The sequence below is a fragment of the Dermochelys coriacea genome, chromosome 1 (genome assembly GCF_009764565.3).
Source record: "Dermochelys coriacea isolate rDerCor1 chromosome 1, rDerCor1.pri.v4, whole genome shotgun sequence".
Lineage (NCBI taxonomy): Eukaryota > Metazoa > Chordata > Testudines > Dermochelyidae > Dermochelys > Dermochelys coriacea.
In genome coordinates this window covers 107,249,366-107,276,609 of record NC_050068.2, presented here as the reverse complement: position 1 = coordinate 107,276,609, position 27,244 = coordinate 107,249,366, and the positions used below count along the sequence as shown (strand labels likewise).

The 27,244-nt window shown below is 40.7% G+C and overlaps 1 protein-coding gene across 5 annotated transcripts in view; it reads right to left on the bottom strand.

Moving 5' to 3' along the window:
• Positions 1-27,244, bottom strand: part of MYO16 (myosin XVI) — a 627,399-nt gene that overhangs the window by 180,970 nt on the left and 419,185 nt on the right. For all 5 annotated transcript variants that reach the window (XM_038387064.2, XM_038387062.2, XM_043509217.1 and 2 more), the window contains exons 17-18: positions 7,360-7,471; positions 700-817 (exon numbers count right to left, since the gene is read on the bottom strand). In XM_038387064.2, the coding sequence (XP_038242992.1) occupies positions 700-817; positions 7,360-7,471 (230 nt within the window). The remainder of the gene's footprint in view (positions 1-699; positions 818-7,359; positions 7,472-27,244) is intronic.

The following is a 27,244-nucleotide window of genomic DNA, read 5'->3' as shown; positions in this document are numbered from 1 at the left end:
ACATTAAAACCTACACATTAATGCAGAGTGAGCTGTCATAGCAGTAATCAAAATTAATGAACATGTAAAATCGGCTTACTATAATCAGGACTTTGTAAAGTTTGAATGTATCTGTATATTAAATTACAGCTTTTTTCTGTCATACAGATTACACAGAACTTTCACTAGGGCTTGGCAGGATCTCGTTGGTATTAGAGTTAAGGTATGCTGCTTATTGGTAATCTATTCATAAGCCACTTAGAGGAGATTTGTAAGTGACCAACAGGGCAACTTCAAAGCAAGGGAAGCTTTTAAGGCAAGGATTTCTGAACGTAAGGAATTCTATTAAATGCAAATTGCTTAGATGTTGACATGCAGTAAAAGTGGATATAGATAGATAGATAGATAGATAGATAGATAGATAGATAGATAAAAAAAGACCAAAGTACACTGTGCAATTTCTTTTGGCAAATGGCACCATTGGGTATGACACTGAATTTGATAATTTGCTACAATAGCATTTTGCTTATTCCCATAAAAATCTGTAATTTATAAAGCATCAGAGTCAATAGGGTACAGTGTTTTCCCAGTAATTTATCAGTCTCCAGGATGCAGATCTCTGTTTGCCTGGAACAGTGTTTCCATCTATTGGTGAATCAGTGAAATCACCTTATTATAAGAGACAAAGTAGGCAATACTAGAAGGTCATGTTCTACTGACCTTGTTCTAGTAGCTGCAGGTCTGACACAAATGCTGTCTCAGCGTCTGTCAGAGCAGTAAACCGAATATCTCCAAGATGTAGAATTGCTGACAGAATTATAAACAGGTTCTCTACCTCCTGCACATTTTATACACAAATATAAAGAAAAGTTTGGCTGGGCATACAAATGAAAGAAGATGCTTTATACAGAAGTAGCACTTGTTCAACTAAAAACTATTCATTTATTATGTGAGGATTTAGGGTTTAGAAATCATACCATGGCCAATACAGTATATAGAACAACAACAATTGTCTAATGCTTTTACTTTTGCATTTATGTAAATCAAATTAACTGATGAGATAAGAAATGTATTTAGAATATCATGAAGAAATAATAAAATGTCTTTAATGGAAGTATTATTTCTGCAAGAAATAAGCATTTCTTGCCTACTGAGAATTCTAACAGTGATAAATTCTACATCTGTGAATAAGCACTTTTTTCCTTTTAGCCAGTCACATCCACAATCAAATAGTCTAGCTTTAAATTATACCAGTTTTGAGGCAGTGAAAGCTATAGTTAAGTTTGTTTGTTTGTTAAATCCATTATGATATTCTGTTTTCAGATGTTCATAACTTTGGAAAACAATCATCTCTTGATTGTAATTTTCCAGATATAGTTTCTGTGATTTCTGTAAATTTTTTTTTAAAATTAAGCAAATGATAGTCCAGGAAACTGGATTGGAAAAAAGAAAAACCAACAGCTTCCCCATTATAAAAACATTCTTGTGAATCTTTAAAAAAACAAAAAACAAACAACAACAACAACAAAAAGCAGCCCTACAGTCAAGGCCCTTTGTATTATTCAGCAGATTGGATTTAAATTATGTGGCAAAGAAACCTTATTTGCTCGAGAGAGCTACATTGCATTACTTAGAAAGATTAACTGATCATGAACTTATTTGATAAAGCTGAAATAATTATTGAATTAATTCTTAGAATCCAAACCTGCAAAGACTTACACATGTGCTTTCCTTCACACACAGTGAGTATCTTCATGGCCAAAATATGCACTACAACATGTAAACATTTAACCAGAGCATCTTCTGCAGCAGAGACCAAATTAGCTTTGCAAAAAATTGCCCAGAACTCTAAAATTTCTTGAAATTAACCCCAGACAGCTTTCCAGATGTTTGGAGAAACAGCAACGCTAGTAAAAGGTGCTTCTCCCTATTGCTGCTTTCTCTACCAAAATGATCCTGGAAAATGAACAAGGCTATAATTTGTATTCTTACCTCTTCCATGAACAATCTGACTAATTTCCTTATGTTTAGTGAAACATAATGAGGCACCACAAGGTCTTTTAGAAGTTGGCAAATATCATTACTGCCATTTTTCAGATTGGATAAATAAGGCACAGAGAATCTACATGACTTGCTACAGGATACAAAATAGAGTTTGCAGAGTAAGGACACAGATCTCTTATGCAGCTGATCCAAGCCTTATACCCTAAACCAGGGATCAGCAACCTTTGGCACGCAGTCCATCAGGAAAATCCGCTGGCAGGCTGGGATGGTTTGTTTATCTGTTGCATCCGCAGGAGATATGCTACTATAAAAAACTAATAATGCTTTCTGATATAATTTGAAATCTACAGATGGAAAAAGCATGATATCACTGAAGAGGTTTATTAGCCTATTTTTCAGATGGGAAAACTATGACTCAGAAAGATTGACAAACACACAAGGACACTGGTAGACACTTTAAATCAAGAGGATTTTGCGTGGCTCTGGAAATCAAGAGACTGGGTTCTAGTCCTGGATCAGATACTTATTTGCAGTGTCCCTAGACAATAATGATTCCCCATCTTTCAAACAGGGATATTAATAAATATTAACCTGCATCACAGGATGATTGAGGATTAATTAGAAATGTTATGTAGTTCTTCAAAAGATAAAGCGCTATGTCAGTAACTCTTATCTGTTTCCTGCAGCTAGAAGGACCAGAGATCACTGTACCTGGGTTTTTCCACACATATCGAAAGTGGTGTAGAGTTAAATTATGGGGCCTGGCTGACTCTATACTAACCACCATATGACCTCCAGCATAAGAGGCATGTGTACAGTGCTGCTGTGCTTCACTGATCCCCAACTGGCCGAATGGCTCCTTGGGGGCTACTGCAGCCAAGTGAAACTAAAGAAGCCTGAGGCTGCTCTAAATTATTCCAGAGACCAGTTCCTCAGCTGTTCCAAGTAGAGCTATGGTGCAACTGAGGATCTGGCTCTGAGGAAAACTCTGCTTTGGATAATAAGGTGCTCTCAAATTTCCTCTACTGCTCTTAAAAGTTTGTCTGTAACTGTGTATTTAGGGGCTGAAACTCCCCTCCTTAACCAAACAAAAGAGCTAATGAAACTCATCCACATTCTGGTTTGTTTCCAGAGCTCAAAACACCAATACTACTAGAAAGTAGCTGTGAGCTGACCCAGCACTTCGTGGATTAGTATGACAACCAGTGTGCACAGAAAGCATGCCATTTTACTTCATAATTTCTCTGTCCAATACAGCTACAAATATCATCTCTGTAGAAGTAGCTGTCTTTTTTTTTAACTCAGACTAGGAGTCCTACACTGCTCAGACATTGGCACTGTGTTTTTTCTAGTGAGAATGGTAGGCAAGGAGAGTAAAAACAGAGGGGAACTCAACTTCATATGTTAACGTGTGTTTTGTTTTTAATAGAATTTTCAGGATTTTAATTTGATAACCTGAACTTTTAGGATACAATGTTTAATTTTGGGGTTGAAAACAAAGTTATACAATTTAAAATCTGCCAAGATGTTGAACTATAAAAAGCAGTTACAGTATTCTGCTTATTCCTGACGATTTCCCTACACATTTGCTATTCAGGATTCATATTACTAAAAATGAATTCTAGTGACAGATCCAGAGCAATCTGTGCAACATATTCTAGGATTGCACAATGGGCTAAATGCTGGGCCCACTGATGTCAGTGGAAATTTTGCTACTGATTTCTTTAAGACCAAGATTTGGCCAATCAAGAATAAAGAAAAGTGCAATTAATTATACTCCACATAAGCACTAACTATTAGTAGCAACCACACAAATGCTCACAGAAATACTTTCTTCATATTGAAAGTCTGGGTAGGTGTCAAATTATAGCTGATTGTGGAACTATAGTTGCTAACTTAACTAAGGAGTTGTAAGCAATACCATAATACTCCATCACAAGAGCCTCAGTCTAGTTCCCAGTTATGTAACAGCTTCACCATGGTTTCACCAGTTTATTTCTTTATCATTGCTGACAACTGTTTGTCTCTTTTTGTTAGAAATGTTGCCTACCTGTGACTGCATATGACAATCCAGACTATTGTCACATTAGCTTTTTCTCAGCTTTTCCAGGATGCTGCTAGGTACTGTGTATTTGTTTTTTATGTGTCTTCACTGGATTTTTATTATTTATTTGTACAATGGTAATGCCTAGAGACTCCACTTCTTTGTGCTAGGCACTGTACAATGTGTAATATATAGAGAGTGTCACAGTCATCTGAGCATGCTTCTGATCTGAAAGGGGATTACATGGAATGCAAGAGTTTTCCCAAATCCAACCACCTATCACCCCTAGATTTCATTCTTCCCATTTCTGTTTTCCTTCTTGACTGGTTTACATAGTTAAAGACAGCCTTTGAGCTTCTGTCTCTTTAAGAGCATAAGAACGGTCATACGGGTTCAGACCAATGGCTCATCTAGCTCAGTATCCTGTCCTCTGACAGTGACCAGTGCCAGATGTGTCCAAGAGACTAAACAGAACAGGGAAATTATCAAGAGATCCATCCTCTGTCATCCAGTCCCAGTTTATAGCAGTTGGAAGTTTAGGGACACCCAGAGCATATGGTTGCATCCATGACCATCTTGGCTAATAGCCATCAATGGACCTATCTGCCATGAACTTATCTAATTTTTTTTTTAACCCAGTCATACTTTTGGCGTTCACAACATCTCCTAGTAACAAGTTCCACACATTCAATGTGCATTGTAGTACTGAAGTACTTCCTTATAGTTGTTTGAAACCTGCTGCCTATTCATTTCATAAGGTGACACCAAGTTCTTGTGTTATGTGAAGGAGTAAATAACTCTTCTCTTTCACTTTCTCCACACTAGTCATGATTTTATAGACCTCCATCATATCCCCCCTTAGTTGCCTCTTTTCTCAGCTGAATAATCCCAGTCTTTTTAATTTCTTCATGTACGGAAGCTGTTCTATGCCCTTAATCACTTCTCTGTACCTTTTCCAATTCTAATATAACTTTTTTGAGAAGAGAAGACCAGATTTACGTGTAGTACTCAAGGTGTGAGTGTACCATGTATATATCTAGTGATATTATGATATTTTCTGTTTTATCTATCTCTTTCCTAATGGTTCCTCACATTCTGTTAGCTTTTTGACTGCTGCTGCACACTGAGTGTTTGTTTTCAGAGCACTATCCATGTCGACTCCATGATCTCTTTCTTGAGTGGTAACAGCTAATTTAGACCCCAACATTTTGCATGCTTAGTTGGGATTATATTTTCCAGTGTTCATTACTTTGCATTTATCAGTATTGACTTTCATCTGCCATTTTGCTGTCCAGCATCCTGTTTAATGAGATCCATTTGTAGCTCTTTTAATGTGCTTTGGATTTATCCATTTTGGGTAATCTTGTATTGTCTGCAAATTTTGCCACCGAACCGTTCACCCCCTTTTCCAGATCATTTATGAATATGTTGAACAGCACTGGTCACAGTATAGATCCTTGGGGGAACTTGCTAATTATCTCCATTCTGAACACTGCCAATTTTTGTTACTCTTTTGTTTCCTATCTTTTAGCCAGTTACTGATCCATGAGAGGACCTTCCCTCCAACCCCATGACTGATTACTATGCTTAAAAGGTCTTTGGTGAGGACCTTATCAAAGCCTTGATGAACACCTTATTGATTGTAACACACGTGTCCTCATTTTTGTGGACACCCTCAAAAAATTGATAGAATGGTAAGGTATGATTTTCCTTTACAAAAGCCATGTTGAATTTTTCCAATAATTGTGTTCACTATTGGTCTGACAAATCTGTTCTTTACTATAGTTTCAGTCAAATTGCCTGGTTTACCAGCCCATATTTGTCAGGATAGCCTCTGGAGCCTTTAAAAAAAAAGTGGGATTACATTATCTGCCCTTCAGTCATCTGGTACAGAGGCTGATTTAAGCAAAAGGTTACAAACTGAATAAATGCCAAATAAATTTGTTAGTCTCTAAGGTGCCACAAGAACTTGTTGAAATCGCAGTTAGTAGTTCTGCAATTTGAGTTCCTTCAGAACTCTTGGGTGAATACTATCTGGTCTTGGTGACTTATTACTGTTTAAGTTATACATTTGTTCCAAAACTTTCTTTATTGACACCTCAGTCTGGGACAGTTCCTCATATTTGTCACCTAAGAAGAGTGGCTCAGGTGTGGGAGTCTCCCTCACATCCTCTGCAGTGAAGGCTGATGAAAAGAATTAATTTAGTTTCTCTGCAATGGCCTTGTCTTTTTTGAGTGCTCCTTTAAAGCTCAGTTATCCAGTGGCCTCACTGATTGTTTGGCAGGCTTCCTGCTTCTGATGTACTTAAAAAAATTGCTGCTAGTTTTTGTTTCTTAAGCTAGTTGTTCAAATTTTTTCTTGGCCTGACTTACATCTTCACACTTGACTTGCAGAATTGATGCTCCTTTCTGTTTTCCTCAGTAGGACTTGACCTCCAATTTTTAAAGGATGGCTTTTGCCTCTATCCACCCCTTTTAATCTGCTATTTAGCTACAGTGGCTTTTTTTTTCATTTTGGGTATATGTTTAGTTTGAGCCTCTATTATGGTGTTTCTAAACAGTCCCTATGCAGTTTGTAGGCATTTCACCCTTGTGACAGTACCTTTTCATTTCGGTTTACCTGGGTTCTCATTTTTGTGTAGTTACCTTTTTTAAAGTTAAATGTTACTGGGGTGGGTTTCTTTGGCATTCCCCTCTCCTCCCCCATTCTCCCAACAAGGATGTTTAAATGTAATTTCATTATGGTTGCTATTACTGAGCATTTCAACTATACTCATCTCTTGGACCATATTTTTTGCTTCACTTAGGACTAAATGAAGAATTGTCTCTCTCCTTGTGGGTTCTAGGACTAGCTGCTCCTTGTTGCTTTTGTTAGTTGAAGTCAAATCTTTCATGTCACTTGCCTGTAATTTTGCATGTCTAATTATGTATATGCCTTTTTCAGACAGCATTTGGAATGTATACTTCATAAAATTAAAAGGGACAGGGATATAATCAGGAAGGGAAATATTCTCAGGGTTTTTTATAATTTTTTGTCATATGGGATTTGATTGTTTCTTGCTATCTAGACATTATGTAATTTAATTGTTCACAGGATTATAACTTGCAGCTGTTCTGTGAATCTTTAAGAATGAAAAATGTTTATATTGTTGGTCCAGTGTCTAATTAAAAGTGATTACAATAATTTCCCTGGAGTGAACTATCGCTTTGTTTCATTGGCACAAAAAAGGGCCAGGCCTATATTTTTCTGGGGGGGTCTGTCAATATGAGTTTCTTATGACCTGCTTTTAACTAAGTAAAAGTCATGAACTATATAGGCTTGCATAACTTACCAGGTTATTGAATCCAAAAGCAGTTAGGGCTTGTTTTAGGACAGCTAATTTCTCTCTGTTGAGAATGTTCACTGTTATTGATGTCTCCTCCAGTACAGTCTGGTTCAGATACCTGCATGGGGGGGAGGGGGAAACATATAGCCTTTATGAGGTTGGCACGCAATCAAACTTCTGTGGTTAAAAGCCATCTTTTGCCTTCCAATCATGGATGTCATACACAAACACCTGTACATAATGTTCTTAAGTGTTTACAGGAGACTCAGTGAATCATTCTCTCACCTCTCTGAGGGAAAGGCATTTGTGACAGAATGTGTTTATGTTCTACAATTCCCTAGGCACTTGCTTAACTACCCATTATTACATGCAGCTATTAGCTCACAAGGTTTCCTTGTGACATTTGTGTGTATTTCGCTAGAACTTGCAAGGTGCATTTCTGCCATTCCTGAGGAATCAAGTAAGACTGCTTAATTTTCATGTGGCCTGATGGTTTCCCCCCTCATTTGTTCTCTTTCAAAATTCAGTAGGGTTGATTTTTATCTGTAGCCAAGCAGAACTCAGGCACAGTGAAAAAGAGAGGCTCACAAGGAGCTGATTGTGGCTTCCCAATTCTTAGATAACCACAGACAGCCCCAATGCAAGTTGAAGGTAAAGGGGACAGCTTTAATGTATGCCACTAAGATCTTCTGCCAGTGGAGAATGGACTCTGCCCTCCTCCTCCCCTCCCTTGACACACTCCTGCTTATCTAGAGTGCCTCCCTACTTCCCCTTTTGCCAGCTTCTGGAATTCCTGGCTCTTCCAGCTTTTTTGCTGCCAGAGACTCCCCTACAAAGGGGTAATTCTCCAATATAACTCTCTGACGGCTTTAAGTTCACTTTGTGCCATTTGGAGGACTAGAGAATTCAACTCTTATCAGTCTGATCCCAAGTTCACTGAATGCCTAGGGACTGAGCACTTGAATTAAATGGGTGATGTAGTAAGACTGCGTAATTTTCTTGTGGCCTGATGTTTCCACCCATCAGGATAGTGTCTGATCCTTAGGGGTGCTGAGTACACACTTAAATTGTAAATGTGTTAAATGTACTGAGTCATAAGCTCCCACTATAATATACCATATGCACTGAAAGGAAGTGTTAATGAATTACAAATATCCCTGCAATGTGTTACACAGACACACACCTCTCTACCTACATTCTGGTGTAAAAGCAGACAATAGAAAACAAAAGAGCCAACATACAGTACAAGACAGACTATGCCACATGACAACTGAAATATAGTACAATATATTAACACAAGAATAGCAAGCTAATAAATGTTCTTAGCAGTAACATATTGTGGCCTTCCTGCAACATGCATAGCAATACACCTAATCACATCTCACTGCAAAATGAAAGGGAGAGAGTGAGAATGGGTGTTTGCATTTTCACATTGAGCTGTCCCATGTCCATAAAAACAGACCTGGTGGTGGTTTGAGCTCTGACAATTCCTGATCACATTCCTATTCCAGTTGGGATGGATAAGTCTCATCATGGACTCCCCATTTAGTCATCAGACTACTACCAAGGTCTGGTCTACACTTCAGTTAGGTCAACACAAGGCAGTTTATGTCCCCCTGACTATGGAAGTATCGATACTTAAATTTTGCTCCTGCAACTGCCCTGCTACATCAACTTAATAACTCCACCACCACGAGAGGCACGGAGTCAAGGTCGCAGTAGTTAGGTCAACACAGTTGATCTGTGGTTATGTCAACTATTATGGCTTTCAGGAGTCACCCCACAATGCCCCCACACAGACAGTACAATCAATACAAGTGCTCCTGGTGAGGACGTGCAACACTGACACAAGGAGCAAAGAGTTGACAGGCACAAGTGATGTAATTACTGCGGTGGCTGTATGCCAACATAAGTTAGGTCAACTTAATTTTGTAGTACAGACATGTCCTTAGAGAGCTCTCACAAGAGTTGTGCTTTGCATGAGTACACAGCTTTTACAGTTAGGTGTAAGCATTATTTGCGCTTCTCTAACCAATCTCACTGGGGGTTATGACAGACAATGAAAAGACTTATGGGAAAGCATGATATGGTGAAATATACGGATGTAATAGCAATGCAGATTTACCCAATATCTGGGGTTCCCAAACTTGGTTCACGGCCCTACTTCCCGCAGCTCCCATTGGCTAGGAATGGCGAACTGCGGCCACCGGGAGCTGCGAGTGGCCGTACCTGCAGACACAGGTAGACAAAGCGTTTCATAGCCTGCCAGGGGCTTACCCTGAACAAGCCGCAAACCAAGTTTGGGAACCCTTGCCCTAAATGGAAATCGGGATAACTGCTTCAATGGGCCCCCCGGCGCCGGACCGAAGACCGAGAAACCGAGAAACATGAATGGAAGAGAAAAATGTGTATGGAGGCACAGTACTTCCCAATGCAGGATAAATCCAGTGGTGAGCTGGAGCCAGTTCGCACCGGTTCACGCGAACCGATTGCTAATTTTGAAGCAGTTTTTAGAACCTGTTGTTAACCCGCTTCCCTGCAGGGGGTGCTGAGGCTTTGATGGGCTCCGGACAGGAAGTGATGTTAATTCCTCCTCCAGCCGCCGGGGGCGCTGCCCTGCGGGGAGCCATGTGGGCTTCCACCTGGCCCTGAGCACGAGCCCTGGTGCTGCTGTGCTCCCCTGGCCCTGGGGCTCCCGCTGATTGCCTGGTTGGGGTCCCGGTGCTCTGCTGGGCCGGGCTGCGTCCTGATGCTCTCCAGTGGGCAAACCCACCATCCTGCCCGCAGACGCCCCACACCCCCTGCCCGTACCCACCATCCTGCCCGCAGCCACCCATATCAGCCACCCCCTGCCCTGCCTCCAGCCACCCCCGCACCCCGCCTGCAGCCAGCCCTGCCGCACCCCTGCCTGCCCGCAGCCAGCCACTGTCTCCAGCCATCCCCGCACCCCCTGCCCTGCCCACAGCCAGCCCGTCTCCAGCCAGACCCACGCCCCCTGCCCGCAGCCACCCCGTCTCCAGTCACCCCCTGCCCTGCCTCCAGCCACCCCCACGCCCCCTGCCTGCAGCCAGCCCCTGCCCCACCCCATGCCTGCCCGCAGCCAGCCCGTTCTCCAGCCACCCCAAGCCCCCTGCCCGCAGCCAGCCTGTCTCCACCACCCCGCACCCCCTGCCTGCAGCCAGCCCGTCGCACCCCCTGCCTGCCCACAGCCAGCCCGTCTCCAGCCAGCCCCAGCCCCCTGCCCGCAGCCAGCCCATCCCAGCCACCCCCGCACTCCATGCCTGCAGCTAGCTCCTGCCGACCCCCTGTCGTATCCACCAACCACTGCCACATTGCACCACCTGCCCTGCCTGCACCAGCCCTCTTCAGCCACCCCGCACCCTCTGCCCTGCCCGCACCAGCCCCTGCCACACCCCCTGCCTGCCCCGCAGCCAGCCTGTCTCCAGCACCCCGAACCCCCCTGCCCGCAGCCAACGCTGCGCCCCCCTGCCTGCCCGCACCCAGCCCCTGCTGCACCCCGTCCTGCCCTCAGCCAGCCCTCTCCAGCCACCCCCGCCCCCCCACCCCGTCCTCCCTCCCGCAGCCCCCAGCCACCCCCGCACCCCCTCCCCAGCCCCTCCAGCCAGCCCCACACCCCCTGCCCGCAGCCACCCCGTCTCCAGCCACCCCCTGCCCTGCCTCCACCACCCTCGCACCCCCTGCCCTGCCCGCACCAGCCCCTGCCACACCCCCTGCCCTGCCCGCAGCCAGCCTGTCTCCAGTCACCCCCGAACCCCCCTGCCCACAGCCAACCTCTGCCGCACCCCCTGCCCTGCCCGCACCAGCCCCTGCTGCACCCCGTCCTGCCCTCAGCCAGCCCCTGTCTCCAGCCAGCCCAGCACCCCCCTGCCCTGTTTGCAGCCAGCCCCTACCTCCAGTCAGCCCCTCCCTGTCTCCAGCCAGCCCCACCCCCCCTTGCCTCCAGCCAACCCCGCACCCTCCTGTCTCCAGCCAGCTCTGCAACCCCTGCCCTGCCTGCAGCCAGCCCTGCACCCCCTGCCTCCAGCTAGCCCTGTCCCACACCCCTGTCTGCAGCTGGCCCCATGTCCACTAGTGCCCTGAAGTTCCCAGGGCAGTAACCCTGCACACTTGCTTCAATGAAGGGGGCAGGGAGCAGCTGGTACCCACACACGTGCACACCCTAGGGTGACCAGACAGCAAGTGTGAAAAATCAGGACGGGGTGGGGAGTAGGAGCCTATATAAGAAAAAGACCCTAAAATCGGGACTGTCCCTATAAAATCGGGACATCTGGTCACCCTAGCACACCCCAGGAAGTGGTGGGGACCCACACATGTGAAACAGAGCTCATTTCTAGTTCAGACCCATCTTTTTAAAAAAGAACTTTAGACAGGGTTAACATACATCCGTATTTTCCCGGACAGGTCAGGCTTTTTGGTTCTTAAATCACCGTCCGGGAGGAATTTTTAAATTTTAAAAATTCCTCCTGGGAAAATATGGATGTATGGTAACCCTGTTTGTACAAAAAAACATACTGGGGCACATCCCTTAAATCAGAACTTTTTATAGGGAACCGGTTGTTAAGATTTTGGCAGCTCATCACAGGATAGATCGACCAGTAGATCTTTCTAATGTATAACAGACCTTACATCACTAGGACTGGATTCTGTGAAGTACTGACTTAACACCTCCTGAGGTACTCAGCATCTTACAGAACTGGGTCCTTAGAGCCAGGTTTTCAAAAGGGATCACCCAGCAGTCCTCACTGAGAATTTATTACATATCTTTCTGCATGGTTGGCCCCTTATTTTCTCTCTTTTGCAGAATGGTATCATATGCCTTTACACATTCAGGCAATATGGTTCATCAGCTCTTTTTAATGTTTTTGAAGAGTTAATATATGAGCTTTCACACAAATACTTTAATTAAAATTGCCAACTCAGGGTCCAGTCTTGGAAGGGGCTGAGTTTTCTCAATCTTCATTGACTTGTGCTCAGTATCTCCCATGATCACACAGTTTGCTGAGAGTTAATCAGATGTTGAGTACCCTATGAGTGAGATTTTCCAAAGTGCAGTGTTGGCCAAACTCTGCTCACACTGACTCCAAAGGTAAAAATCATATTGACTTCAATAAGAACAAGGTTAGGCCAATGGCGAGTGCTTTTCAAAATGACACCTTAGGTACCTACTGGGACCTGCCAGCCTGGAGAGACTGCCACTCTCCCACTAAGGTTCTTACACAGTTGTGATCAGAACAGGCACTTGATAAGGAGCCCTCTACATTTAAAAAGGGGGGCAGCTGCAGGCAGGACATTTTCTGAGATGTGCTGAACTCTGGAATTCACTCCTCTACTTCTTTGGCCTAAAATAGCCAATTTGCTAACTTTTAGAACATGATGCAAGACCCATCCATTTCCCAAGATATAAGGAGGATTGAAAGATGAGAATTGTTGGGAAGGAATGGATTTTTAGTTTAAAAAAATCACAAAGCTGTAGTCACTATTTTTAAGTGTCAGACAGTATTTTAAAATTGTGTTAAGACTTACAGCCCTGGGTGGACATTATATAAATCCAAACAGCAGAGAGAGCCTGCTATGTTTGCTTGCCAAAATAGTCACAAATCACATTTTATATTCTTTAGCCTGCCCCAGCTGAGAAACAGTGACAACTGGAAAAGATATTCTTCTGGTTATAAAAATACTCCCCCTCCCCCCACTCCCCCTCCCCCCGCTAAAGATGGATTCAGGATGCAAATGTCTTGAGACACTTTGCAGATCACTTCTACCACATAATTAGACTTAGGGCCAATTCATCACTATGGTACTCCAATTATAAGCTGGTGTATCTTCAGTGAAAACAACACAGCTACAACTGGTGTAAAACTGAAGTAAAGTGGTAATGAATCAAACCCTTATTGTTAATGTCATACCTCACACTACAGATACATAATTATTTCATAAAAATGTTAACATTTTTGAATATTTACAATCATTCTCATTAATAGAAAACTTTTTTTTTTGACATTTCAGTGACGGGGATGGAATTACTGCTGATAAAGAGGACTCTTTACAATTATAAATGAATACAAATTTCCACTACAGGCTGCCATATAGCATTCAGATATTAGCCTTACTTGCCTTTTTGTTACTATAAACTACACTCTGTTATAGCTCTCATACATTTATTAAACCTTTCACGAATACTAGAGTGTTTATGTATTCCAACAACAGTTTCCTTTGAATGTAATAGGTCATATTAATCTTAGGAAATAAGTAGATATTTGTTCAGTAAGTAAATCTTAGGCCAGATCCTCAGCTGTTGTATTGGCATAGCTTCTTTGAAGTCAATGGGGATATATCAATTTACTCCAACTGAGGATCTCGCTCATAAATTTGAATACGAAGAATAAAGTTTTTTCTATCCATAGTATCTTTCATCCAAAGATCTCAAGAGGCTTTATACAAATTAAAGCATCATAACCCACTAGAGACAAGTATTATCACCACTTTAAACTTGAGGAACAGGAGGCAAGGAGAGGTGAATTGATCTGTCCAAGGTCGCACAGTGAGTCAGCAATAGTGCTGGAGACAGAATGCTGAACTGAATCATTGCCCTGTGCTCTAACCATTGGGCAATTCCTCCCTCATCGATGTCAGTTTTAGTTCATTTTTTTCACGGGAGAGGGGACACTCTCTCCTGTGGATACAATTTCAGCTTGCAAAATTTGTGCTGACAGCTCACTGCAGGCAGAAATTGAAGTACTTTTGTCTTCAAATACCTGACTGCATACATGGAATATGCTTCCAAAAGGAATAATGATTTCCAGTCTTAGGCTACATATGCCAATAAAATATATCCCCTGTCCTGAGAGGAAAAAGGGTAATCCCTGGCTTCAATACAAAGAGATAATTATGTGCCCACGACTTTGCATTTCTGAGTACAGAATGTCATCTCATTGCAAGACCTCCCACTGTTCCCTTCTTTGAGGGTCACTACACATTTGCCACCCCTCTGGTTTTGTTATTATCAACAACTTTGATTGTTGCCAAAGCTTACTGTGTGAGTTGCTGAAGAATCACAGTTAATGCCTTCCACCAGGCCCTAATTAGGTCTTGCCTGATATCATAGCAAGGCCCATCTGGTGAGAGTAAGGAAGGCAGGGAAAGGGACAGTCACCCCCTGCAGGGACAGTTCTTTTTAAAATAGATCTGTTATGTGGGGGTTGGGAGTCCCGCTTTTGAGGCCTAATGGAATTTGTCGATGTATATTTTTTAGCCAATTCAGTACATTAAATAGGATTAACTGCCTGTGACACATGTGGCAATTTACTGCAATATCCTTGAAAAACCTTATTGAATTAAGTTTAAGTATCTTTGGAGTACATTGTAGTAGATGCAAAAGTTATGTATTATCATGGGCTCGGATTGTATGCAATCTCTCTAGAGGGGAGATGTAATATAAATCCTGGGTAGTGTTATGAACTTCAAAGGACTATATTGAACAATGTGCCAGACAAGAATGGACTTTTGGGACAAATGGTATCAAGTGGTTTCCCTGAGAAATCTCTAGAGGGAGGTGAATACAAATTCCCTACCTTTGGTTATGCAAAAACCCCAACCTTTTCAAGTTACACCCTGAGGAAAGGGCCACTGTCTGCTGATTACCTGTTCCCAGAGTCTCAAGACCAAAAGTCCAAGCTGTATAAATGAAAGACTAAATTATTCATGGCGGGGAGGCAGGATGTTACTTCTGAGCTAAGGCTGTTCTGAACTGGTAACCACAAAAATACCCTTTGTGGGGTTTGAAGGGCTGACTCCTATCAGAGCCCTTGCCGGAGTTGGTAAACTTAAAAGTATCTGTAGGTTCTTTTGTGTTTTTAATGTTTTTTCTGTAATGTTTTCACCTTAAAAATAAGTGTGCTTGATAATGTTTTTTTCTGTAATGTTTTCACCTTAAAAATAAGTGTGCTTGCTTAGAAAGAGCACTGTGATATTGAGGGCAATTACAACTGTTCATAAACCTTCAAAGAAGAAGCAAAGTGCAAACACTGGGAATAGCACAGTGTAGGCACGGAACCTCACAGCCTGGAAAAAACCCAGTCAAGAGAGATTTCAGAGTAGCAGCCGTGTTAGTCTGTATCCGTAAAAAGAAAAAGAGTACTTGTGGCACCTTAGAGACTAACAAATTATTAATGCTCTAATAAATTTATTAGTCTCTAAGGTGCCACAAGTACTCTTTTTCTTTTTAATCAAGAGGGAGAGAGACATGGGTCTCTGCCCAAGAGAGGTGACAGCTGAGGAATGGAGAGCCTAAAGTGGATGATCCTGCTCTGAACTGCAACATTGTCGAAACTTCATATTTGGCACCAGACTGAGTTTTCAAAATTCAGTGGTAAAGCCCACTTTTGAGTTCAGATTCCTACCTGGAATGGCTCTCAGGCAATGTGGAGATGGGGCCCTCATGAATACCTAGTAGAAAAAATTCAGTGTGACCCTTGTGACTCCTGACCTATTAGCTGAGAAATTCCCTCTTATTATTGTTACTGAAAATCTTTGAGAGAGAGAGAGAGAGAGAGAGGTGAATAATACTGAGAATACTACTCAGATACAGCACTGGCACTGAAGTTTCCTTGTAATGTTTGATGTATGCAGGCTACATTTAGGAAATTTCTAACGTCTTGCATATGTGGAATTATTTAATATAGTTTCATTGCCTATCTATGTGTGTGTTTACAGAACGGGTCTCAGACTGGCTGAACACATTGTGATAGATTTAGAAATTCTTAAACTGAACCTTTTGGCTGATGGTGGCTGCTCAGACAAGTGATATTCAAATCCAGTCTGTGCAGTTTCTAATTAACTACTTTCCACTGAAAGTCTGACCATCTGTTTAAATGCTATCATGTCAACATTTGCCCTGGACTAGTGTAACCAGAGAGATTATCAGCACACAGAAAAGTTTTAATTTAAGAACATGTGATCAACTGTTTATTTCAAAAAGAAGAAATTAGCTGATCCACAAAATGGGGTTTGCTTAAGAAGATAAACCGATCAATAATTGTACTACAGCACAGACACTGGTAAAATATGGTGCTGCTTTAGACTAAAACAGTTGCCTGAAAACTGAAAAGACTTATACATGTAGTTTTATCTTTCTAATCTCTTTTCTAATACAATGGATCTACTCTGTAATAATTTCAAACCTATTTCCATGCTCCCAAATAACAGGTAGAATGAGCTATTCACATTATTTCAGAAATATTCCATGCTGCTACTTTTAGGTATAAATTATCATAAATAGTTTTCCACATTTTATTTGAGAGAACTGGATTTCTGGGTTCAAATTTTCAGATAAAGATGCAACAAGAGATCACATAAATATATGCAACATCTGTTATGTCTTTAAAGCTTGCACTTACACATAAATTGAAATGCATGCATAAGCTGATAATTTAGTTATTATTAATACCTATATTGCAGTATAAGTGCTTTCTAAATTCAGAGAAGACACATAGACAAGGCCAATTTATCAGTGCAAATATGGATTTTTGTGACACATCCACTGCATGCATTTGAATACTTGCACCAAATACTCCAAAAGAGTAGGTGACACAATACTGGTTAATTCCCTTTAAGGTAACACTTTAAGAAAAGAGATTTATTATAATCTTATAAGTTGAAAATGCAAATATCAAGAAGTAGAAACTAAGGCCTTTTTTACACTACTAAATTAACTCAAGTTACATTGATGATCATATGCCGCTATAATTACATTGGTTGTACACGCCCACACAATGCTCTTTGTGTCAGCAGAGCACGTCCACCAGTGCTTTTGTATCAACAGAGAAAGCATTGTATTGTGGGTAGCTATCCTATGGTGCAGCTTGCCACCCTCTGCTGCTGGGAGATCTGAGAATGGATTGCACTGCATTATGCAGTGCATCATGGGGATGTGCTCACCATCCTGTGATGCAGATATTGCTGTCCCATCATTCCATGGGCTTCCAACTTCATTTCCTGCCATTTTTGAACAACACCTGTAAACTGTGCACCTGCCATCTCTACCTGATATCATGGATCCTGAGCTGCTGCCAGTCAGGTGATGAGCATTATGAACACAACGTGGCTGGTCCTGCAATATTTCAAGAACTGGGAAACAGAAAGTGAATCTGTAGTACCTGCCCTGCTCTATGTAATGGGAAGAAACATTCAAGATTGCTGCTGGCATTCAAGCAGCAGCTTCACATGGTGGACCATCGATACTGAGCTCAGTGTCAGGAAACAGGCACCGAGAGGTGGGATTGCATCGTGATCCATATATGGGATGATGAGCAGTGGCTGCAGAACTTTCAGATGCGCAAAGTCACCTTCCTGGAACTGTGGGCAGAACTTGCCCCTGCCCTGAAAGCTGAATGACAGCTGCCTTCACAGTGGAAAAACAAATGGCGATCATTGTGTGGCAAATCCAGGCTGCCTACCAGTCAGTCACGAATCAGTTTGAAGTTCTAAAATGTAGGGGGGCAGCGGTTATGATGATGCAAGTGTCCAGGGCATTAATCACCTCCTGCTATGAAGGACTGTGACTCGGGTAATGTGCAGGAAATAATTGATGGCTTTGCAGCAATGGGATTCCCTAACTGTGGTGGGGCAATAGATGGCATACATATCCCAGTTTTAGCCCCAGCCTATCTTGCAACAGGGTACATCAATTGAAAGGGCTACTTCTCCCTAGTCTTGCAGGTGCTGGTGAATCACCAGGGCCTTTTCACTGACATCAATGCAGGTTGCTCAGGGAAAGTTCATGAAGCATGCATCATTAGGAACAATGGACTGTATAGAAAGCTGAATGCTGGGACTTTCTTTCCAGACCAGAAGATTCCACTAGGGATGTGGAAATCCCCATAGTGATCCTGGGATACCCAGACTACCCCTTACTCCCATGGCTCATGAAGCCTTACACTGGGAACATAGACAGCAGCAAGGATCACTCCAGCAACAGGCTTAACAGTTGCAGAATGACACATTGACTGTATCTTTGGCAGCTTAAAAGCCTGCTGGCACTGCCTTTTTGGCAGGTAGGACCTCAATGAGGAAAATATTCTGATGGCCATAGCAGCCTGATGTGCTCTGCATAACATTTGTAAAGTGAAGGGCAAAAGTTTCCGGGGGTGGAGTGCTGAGGTGTATAGGCTGGCTGCTGATTTTGAGCAGCCAGACTCAGGGGCAAATAGAGGGGCTCATATCAGGGAGGTTTGGAAGGAGCATTTTGACAATGAGTCCCAGTAACAAATCTTTATGTGATACATTCGGCCAGGCAATGTTTACTTGCTGCCTTGAATGACCCCTGTAATGCTTGCTTCCTGAGCTTTAATTATAGTGAGCAAATGTTCCTACCTATAGCCACTGTGTTCAAATTTTAGCAGCAACTACTGTGTGCATGACATAAATGAAGACTCATTTTGTTTCAAAGACAACACTTTAATTAAAGGATAAAACACGTGGGGGGGGGGGTTGCAAACAGGGGACATGGCAATTAGGAACAGTCTCTCGGTTAAGCCTCTTACAGTTGTGTGTAACTTCTGCTTTCATCTTGAAACCAGTCTCTAGATGTGGAGTGAAAGGGGAACAGGAGTGGAATGCCTTGGGGGAGTTTGGCGAGGGCATTGAATGGCATTCTGTATTGACTGCAGGAGGAGTCATGCACGGATGTGCTCTGACTGCAGTGTTATGAGGGACATAAGCTCTCTGTCTGGCATTCCAGTAGCTTTATTATCCACTTCTGTACATCTATCATCCATTCCTGCCCTGTCTCCTTTCCAGGCTCTACAGCCTTAGTTTTTCATTAACTGTCTCCCCCCATGCTCTTGCTTTGCTATCTGCTGTATCTGTTGATTGCAGCACTTCTTGAAACATATCCTCCTTACTCCTCCTGGTTTGCCTCCTTATTTGATGGAGGCTCTCCATTGGTATGTAGGAGTTGGTCCTCAAGGGCACATCTGCATAAGCCAATCAAATAATGAACAGAACGAGTATTGTGAGTGCACTCAAAGTTAGTGAATAGCACCTCTGTAGGTGTAGACAAGGCCTAAGGACAAAAAATTGGACTAGGCATGAAAGGTGTGTCCAGATCAAGTTTAGGCAAGAATTTGGGTTCAAGACTGAAATATGATTTAGGATTGGGATCATATTTAGTGGTGCCAGTAATGTACGGTCTCAGTCTCATCATTCTTCAGCTCCAAATGGCAGAAATCTCATGAGCGCAAATGATCTCATATTTCTGCCACCTTGAACTGTCAGCTTTCAAGAGCAGCTTCATCATGAAATTTCACCTGTTTGTGAACTAGAATCAGAAAGTAAGCCCCTTCTATTTTGGATTTAACCAAAACTAAAACTGGAAGAGCTGGTCCAGAGCCTGGGATTTGAATTTGAAATAACTGCTGTTCTCATCTCTACCTCCATGTCACACTCACCTGAGACGACCCGATTCAAAGGGCTGGCTAATGGTACAAAGAGACCTTAGTAGGAGCTGAGGATTTTGTCCAGATATCCGTCTAGCAATATTGCAGAAAATTAAGAAAATATTATATTTAGCATTCCTACCAGCAAACAACTCTATTAGAACACCACAAGGAGATGATTCTCCAGGGTAACTGTCTGAAACAAAACATGGGACCTTTAGAAGAGATTTTCCCCCCTAGCCAAACACCTATCCTTTCTGTCAGTGAACAGGATGTTGAGTGGTCATTCCTAGTGGTCAGAGCAGGAGTCAGGAATTGAAGCCAAGGGTTAGAGCTGAAGTCTGAGGCCAGATATCAGAACTGAGGGTCAGAGCTGGTGCAGGAGCTTGTTCCGGAGACTTTCCTTGAGGGCTGGCAGCTGTTACAATCAGAATTTTTGAGAAAACTTGCTGGGTGATGGAAAGACTGAAGGTAACTATACTGAAAACATAGGCTGTTTGTCTTGAAGCTTCAGTATTTCTGATCAGATGCTTCAATAAATGCTGAACAAGAAGATTACACAGCTGTTGATATAGACTAAAGAGATTCTTTCTTGAATTTCTTGTACTCAAAAAAACAGTTTAGCCATTTGAGATCTCAAACTGCTATGATGCTTCTTGAACATATGAGGACTAAAAACAGGAAAAATGCCTTTATCCAGGTGATATGAAGTGACAAGAAGAATACCTTTAGAATAGTAAGAAGACTATTTTGGAGGTATTGAATGCAGTTGTGTAGGCCTGTTTATTTAGATGGGAAGAGTCAGAGGGTTATTTTAGGTGAGTGTTCCTTGAAGGAAGTGAAGTAACTTTGACCAGTAACCATTTTTAAATTATTGAACCCATCTCTCAGATATGTTTTCCCAATCTGAGAAAATGACTATTTCTGCCTCCCAAAGGAATTGGAGTGGTGACTGAGGGAAACCAGGATTTTGATTTGTTGGGTCATGAACTTCTTCCTGTCCCTTTGATATTCTTGAGCTACAAGAAAGAGATGTTTATGGTTGTTATGATCTTCGGAGGAAGCTTTGAATGTTTTGGGTGGAAGTGGATTGAGTTTAAGAATCTGTCTTGTTTATGCCTGAGGGGAGGCGAGACTCTTAACAAAGTAATAATCTTAAATTGGTGCATCAAGGCCATTGCAAAGTCTGTCCAAAATAGTAGGGTCAGAACTGTTAGTTTGTACTAGATCTTGATTGTTCTCTGGGCAAAGTAAGAGAGTTTTTCAGGTCACTACTTCACCTGCCAACCCACAGATTTAGGAAAAACCTTGAAAATGTTAAAGGCGATGTCATCTAGAAAGGCATTAGCTAAAATAGCACAATCTGATTCTTCTAATGGGAGGATACAGCCTTCCTACCTTGAATCTGGGAAGCAAATTTTTGCTAATGAGCTCCAAAATAGACCATGTCTCTTTAGAAAGCTTAGATAACATATTAGACTGCTGTCATGGAAGGTTTATCATCAGAGACTTTCCAAATACCTTTGATTCTTTCCTTTGACAAGAAACAAGTCTTTCATTTTTATGGGAGTCAAGTTAAAAAGCTTTTAAGATAGCAGATGGAACAGCATCCTCAGTAAAATCTATGACCTTCCTCAGTTGTTCGATTAAGTGGCTCATGTTCTCTTCATTAAACTCCTCAATCTAACTCCAAAAGAGGGAGATGAAGATGGACACTTCTCCCTTAGAAACCTTAAGGGAGATATGCTTGGATATCTTTTTACCGAAAAGGTCTGCCAGCCTGGCATAAGTGTGGAGAACTTAATGCATAAGAGTTCTATTAATTTTGTGTTGTTTAGATCTCCACAGCTGGGCTGAGTGTGCTAAGATAGGGGATGAGGGAGTAGTTGGAAATGGCAATGCTATTTTTCTCTATTTTTTTCTGTCATTTCCTGAAGAAGAAAAAAAGGTTGTCTGATGATTGTCAGCATCTGCTACTCACTGAGGCAAAGTGTAAACTGGTTCCTGTGGGGAGTTATGACTCCTTGTGGTGAGAACTTATTCTGTCTTCTGGTTCATCTGCCTCCTTTCAATTATGTGTGGAAATCCATTGGTATGGATTGCCAGAGCTCCCTGCGGAAATGGGATAATATTGGTTTTTGATCTAGTACTCAGGCAAAGTCCAATTTTTGCTAACAAATGGTCAAAAATGGCAGGCAGGGGAATTTTATCTGCAGACAGCGAAGGTACAAATAATTGAAAGTAAACAAATAAAATAAATTTGATGCTGTATCTTAATCATATAATGACAAATAGGTTTTAAAATCATAATTTTCCAAATCTGAAATCTTTCTAAAATGTCCTGTCAAAATCTTTACTGTAAATTTCTAAAATCTTGTGTAAAACAAAATTAAATGTGACACATAAAGGTAATCATGTTTTTTCAATAATTCAAAATAGTCGTAAAAGCTGGGATCTCTATCTTTTTTTGTACAAGGTAGAAAATTTCACTTGTTTTTCTACATATCATCTGTGACCACATGCAAATCTCTGTCACACAATAATTTTCCAAAGACAGTTTACACTACCCTGTCACAGAAATTCACAGGACAGGATGAAGTAATGTTTTGTTGTTTTTTCAGAAGATCTTCATTGACCTTGATAAGACTTCCTGAGAAGCTGTCCCAACACACAGGGGTACCCAAATTCTTTGAAATTCTGCTGACAGACAGTAAATAAGAGAATTGGTTCATTGCTTGTTTAGCATAACCTAGTTTATGAGTCTCTTGGCTTTTTAGGCCAAAGGTAGGAAAGTGCACCTGCAGTTCATCTAATAAAAAACATCGATGTGTTATCCTAGAGAAGAGCATATCTCTTTGATTAAATGGGTTCAGATTAGCCTAAATAAATCCCTTCATGCACATGTGGACTTGAAAGGGGTTTTATTACAACTTGATCTTAATTAAAATGGGTCAGTAACAAGCATATCCTACCTATGCTAGTTTCCATGAAATGTTGCAGCTAGTTGCATTGATTGCTCTAAAAACAAATACAATGTGTGTGTAATGATACAACAGAATACATGATACATGGTCACCAGGACAATGAAACAGATCTAGTAAAGATTATTTTTCATGACATATTTCTACAGTGTGAACTAGTACTTTGTGTTCATTCCACATGTGAATCAGGCCCTGATTCAGCAAAACATTTAAGCATGTGCTTAACTTTAAGCCCCTGCTTAAATTTTATGGATTTCAATGGGCAATTGAAATCCATGGGATTTAAGCAGGGTCTTAAAGTTAAGCATGCTTGGTGCTTATGTGGGTAAAATGGGAAGTCTCACATGCCTGTGCTGCCAATATACAACTTTTGTTCATCTGCATATTATACATGACAGGAGACACTAAGATTTCCTTTGACTCAGTATTGAGAGAGAAGAAAGCAAATCTTGTAGTTAAAAGGGAAACAGGGAGTAAGAAGAGCTTGTTCTATTCCCAACATTGCCACAGATTTCCAAGGTGATCTTGAGCAAATTATCTAACCTCACTTTCTTCATCCATTAAAAATAAGAATACTTTTGCTACCTACCTTATAGAGGTTTTGTTAGTCTCCATTAATTAATATTCATAAATTGCTTTGAAATCTCCAAGAAAAACCTGTACTATGAAAGTGCAACATATAATTAAATAAGCAGACACCCTCTTTGGGGCAAGAAAAATGTGTGTTGTGGATCTTATTTGACTTTATTTCCTATTAAATACAGTGGTTACCAACAAAAAATGCAATATTATTCCACAATTAGCATCTTTAATTTCTATTCAAAGTGAAGAGAAAATGGAATATCTCATTATGTGGCAACTCATGGCAAATTATAATTTTTTAATGCTTACCACTATACAAACAGTATGTTAAGAGGAAGGCAAGCAGTTTCAGGCAGATACAATATTCTTATCTCCTGTCCTAAACAGCTGGCTAATATTGCTGAATGCCACGAGGCTGTTGCTATGTGTCTCTCTGGCACATTTTAGCTGCGAGTGTAGTTATTCCCATATATATTTTTACTAAATCCTGAAGACCTTTATGATGGAAAAATGAGCTGACTTTGAGACTGACTTGATGGCAGTTTTGCCTGAGTAAGACAAACCACTTCATGGTTTCACACACATTTGTTAAGTGTTTTCAAATATACTAGGATAAAAGGTACTGTGTAAGTGTATGATATATCTAAAAAAACAACAACCTACCAATCCACACCGCATTCACAAAGTCACAGGATAACAGATTACAAACAGTTTTTTTTTCTTTAAATCTATCATGTGAACAGGAGGGGACAATGTACTCTGTTTTGTGGGGAAAAGCTGCCCTGCACTTAGTACTGTTTGATATGTAAACAGAAACGAGATAAGGACAAAACAAAACAGTTGACATCAATAAAGCCGACAACAGTTGCAGAACATGATAATGGACAGCTTCTGGCTTTTTTCTTGCAGGGAAGGGGGAATATTTTTACTGTCTCTTCCTTTGTTGTCATCTTTCCAACCTAACATATAAACAAATCTTACATTCTCTGAACCAAGTTACCTTGTAGCACTGAGGTGAAATTATTACAAATTGTTCAGCTATGCAAATCTCAGCTAATTACTAGAATAATATGCTATTGCACAAAGCTGTCATTTTAAAATTAATATAACCCTGTCAATGTTAGCAAAAACTCAGGATAAAATTAATAAATTAAGCATCATGGAAAACTTTTTGAATTTTGTGATGTCCAATGCATGGCTCTTGCTTTTATTATTCTAAAATCAGCACCTAAGAGGATAAAACATCTGTTTGCAGTAAAGAAGGTTTAACGCAGATAGCCAGTGCACTGTTCAGTCAATAAAGTTCTGCCTTGATAAATTCACCAGTTAAAACCTCCAGTAAATCTTTAAAAGAAGTGTTCCATTACTGTGGATTTATGTTAACTCTACTGTAAGAGATTATTGCTTAATGCTTAACTACAGCTGGATTTATGTACTGTAACCAGATGCTATAGCCACATGTAAACTGAAGACATTGGGTTTGATCTTTATTTTTGTACAAAATATCAAATGCCTAGGCTAAGATATTTTAGCCAAGCATACTAGTAGTTTAACAGATGCTGTATCTTCCTTTGAGAAGGGAGCCAGTTGCTGGATAAGTCTTTTCTATTTTTAATAACTATTATGTTCCTAAGAATATAGGCAGAAATCTTTTTTTTTGTATATATCAAGTTTTTGAATGGTGCTAACAATGCTTCCCAAAGAAAAGTAATATTGTTTCAGAAGCAGACCACAGCATCATGATCTTCTTTTGAAGTGCGATTATATCTATGAAATAAAAAACAAAATTATGTGCATTAGTGAGAGAGAGATCCTACAGGATTCTCTGTCAATTGTGTGTAACTCCTATTCATGTCCATAGAAGTTTTATAATCATTATATGAATGATATTATTACACCAAATCCTGCTTTTAGTCACTCAATTTTACACTTGAATAAAATTACTCCAGATTTATATAATGGACGCTTATATTAAATATATGCTTTCCATTGTGGCCCTACTGAAAAACCTGATACATACTAGGAAATATGCAATGAATGCTGCTCAGCAGGTGCAGAAAACAGGTTAGTGCCTGCAAGTGCAGACAGGACCAATCCATGTTCAGCATTGTTTCAGAAACTGGTGAACTTTCTGCTTCAGCTTCGAGTTGCTTTGTACTTTTTGTTTAGGTTTCTCTTTTTCATTAGGTTACCCAGTAGACGTAATTAAGTTTATTAGGCTCTTCAGAGTTCACTAGTTATTAATATTTAGGATAATGGTTCTAAGAGTCAAAACTAGTGTACCACATCTAAAGTCAAAAGTGAGTAGGATACTCTAGTCAGAACTTTCTTCAATGCACAATTATAGTGGATTCTTTTTTAAATTAAACCGTGTACTATCTGATAACTGTACACATACTACACACACAAATAAGCAGATAATATAACAGACTTATTTAACAATCATTAGTAAATACATCAGTAAATATAATGAACTTCACATATGGCTCAAAAATAAACCTGTACGTGATATTTTTTCACTGTAATTAATTAATTAACTCACCACTGCTGAATAGAACCACCCCCACCACCTCCAAAGCAAGGATAATTCTTCTTAACACTGAAGATGTTTTTTAACTTGTTTCATCCTTCCAAAACAATTACTTTTCATAGAAGAAGGTCTGTGACATTAAATCACCCCTTCTGCAGCACCCCACCCTTAAATAATTTTATATAAAGGGCAAAATACTACAATCAGTGAGCTATATTCTACCAGAAATAAACCATTCCCGGTTATGCGTTGGGACCTTGATTCAGGAAAGCATTTAAGAAGCATGTTCTTAAGTCCCATTGACTTTGAATGAATTACACCAGCATAAAGGGGAATGGACTTTCCTGAATCAAAGCTTGGTAGTTTGTTGGTACTCTTCTCAAGTGGTGCACTGACAACTGAACAAATAGACTACCAAAGGCATGCCCTGTTGCGTCTTACTGTTATAACTGATACTGTATTTACATACAGGGATTTGTATTTCGTAAACATTAGAAAATTGAGTCTGAGGTAATCGTGACTGAAATCCTCAAAGTACAAAATTTAATTTCAATAACTAACTTCAATAACTAAAAAAATAGGAGGGGATCACTACAGCTACCCGGTGTACTCTATAATTCTGTAGAGAGGCCAGGTTTGGCTCACACTGCATTGTCTTCTTGGGGAAAAAAAATGACACACACTGAAGAAGAAAGATGAGGACAGAATAAATTATGCCTCATAGAAGCCCTTTTCCTTTTACTTAGATGAATGGGAAGAAAAGAGAGAATATTATAATTACATGTTTACAAAATAGGCTCCACAATAAACTCCACAACCACATAATATGATAGTTTGTTTCCTATTATTCTAGTTTATTTCCTCTCCACTGAGATCAACTTAATCTCATAACATAGTTTTAAAAATAAACTTTCACTAGGATAAGTCTTTTTTGTTAGATGAGTTTTCAGGGTGCTCTGTTCATCTTAATATCATTTTGAATCAGGAAGGTTGTTGAAACAGGAAATTCAGAAGTGGAAATATGGCAAACATACCTGCAACTGCTTAAAACAAGCTGATCTCAGAAGGGCAGACTGCATCAGGGCACACAGGGGTAGTATGGAGACGGTAACAAATAAAAAGTAAATGGATTTCTAAAAACAAATTTGATTTTTTTATGTGTAACTGAGAACAGTGGACAGCTGACTCAAACATATGGTTATAGGATTTTTTAAATGGTAAATTTCATGATTTCAGCTATTTAAATCTGAAATGTCATGGTGGTGTAATTGTAGGGATCCTAACCCAAAAACGAGTTGTGCGGGGGTGGGGAGGTGTCACAAGGTTATTGTTGGCGGGTTGCG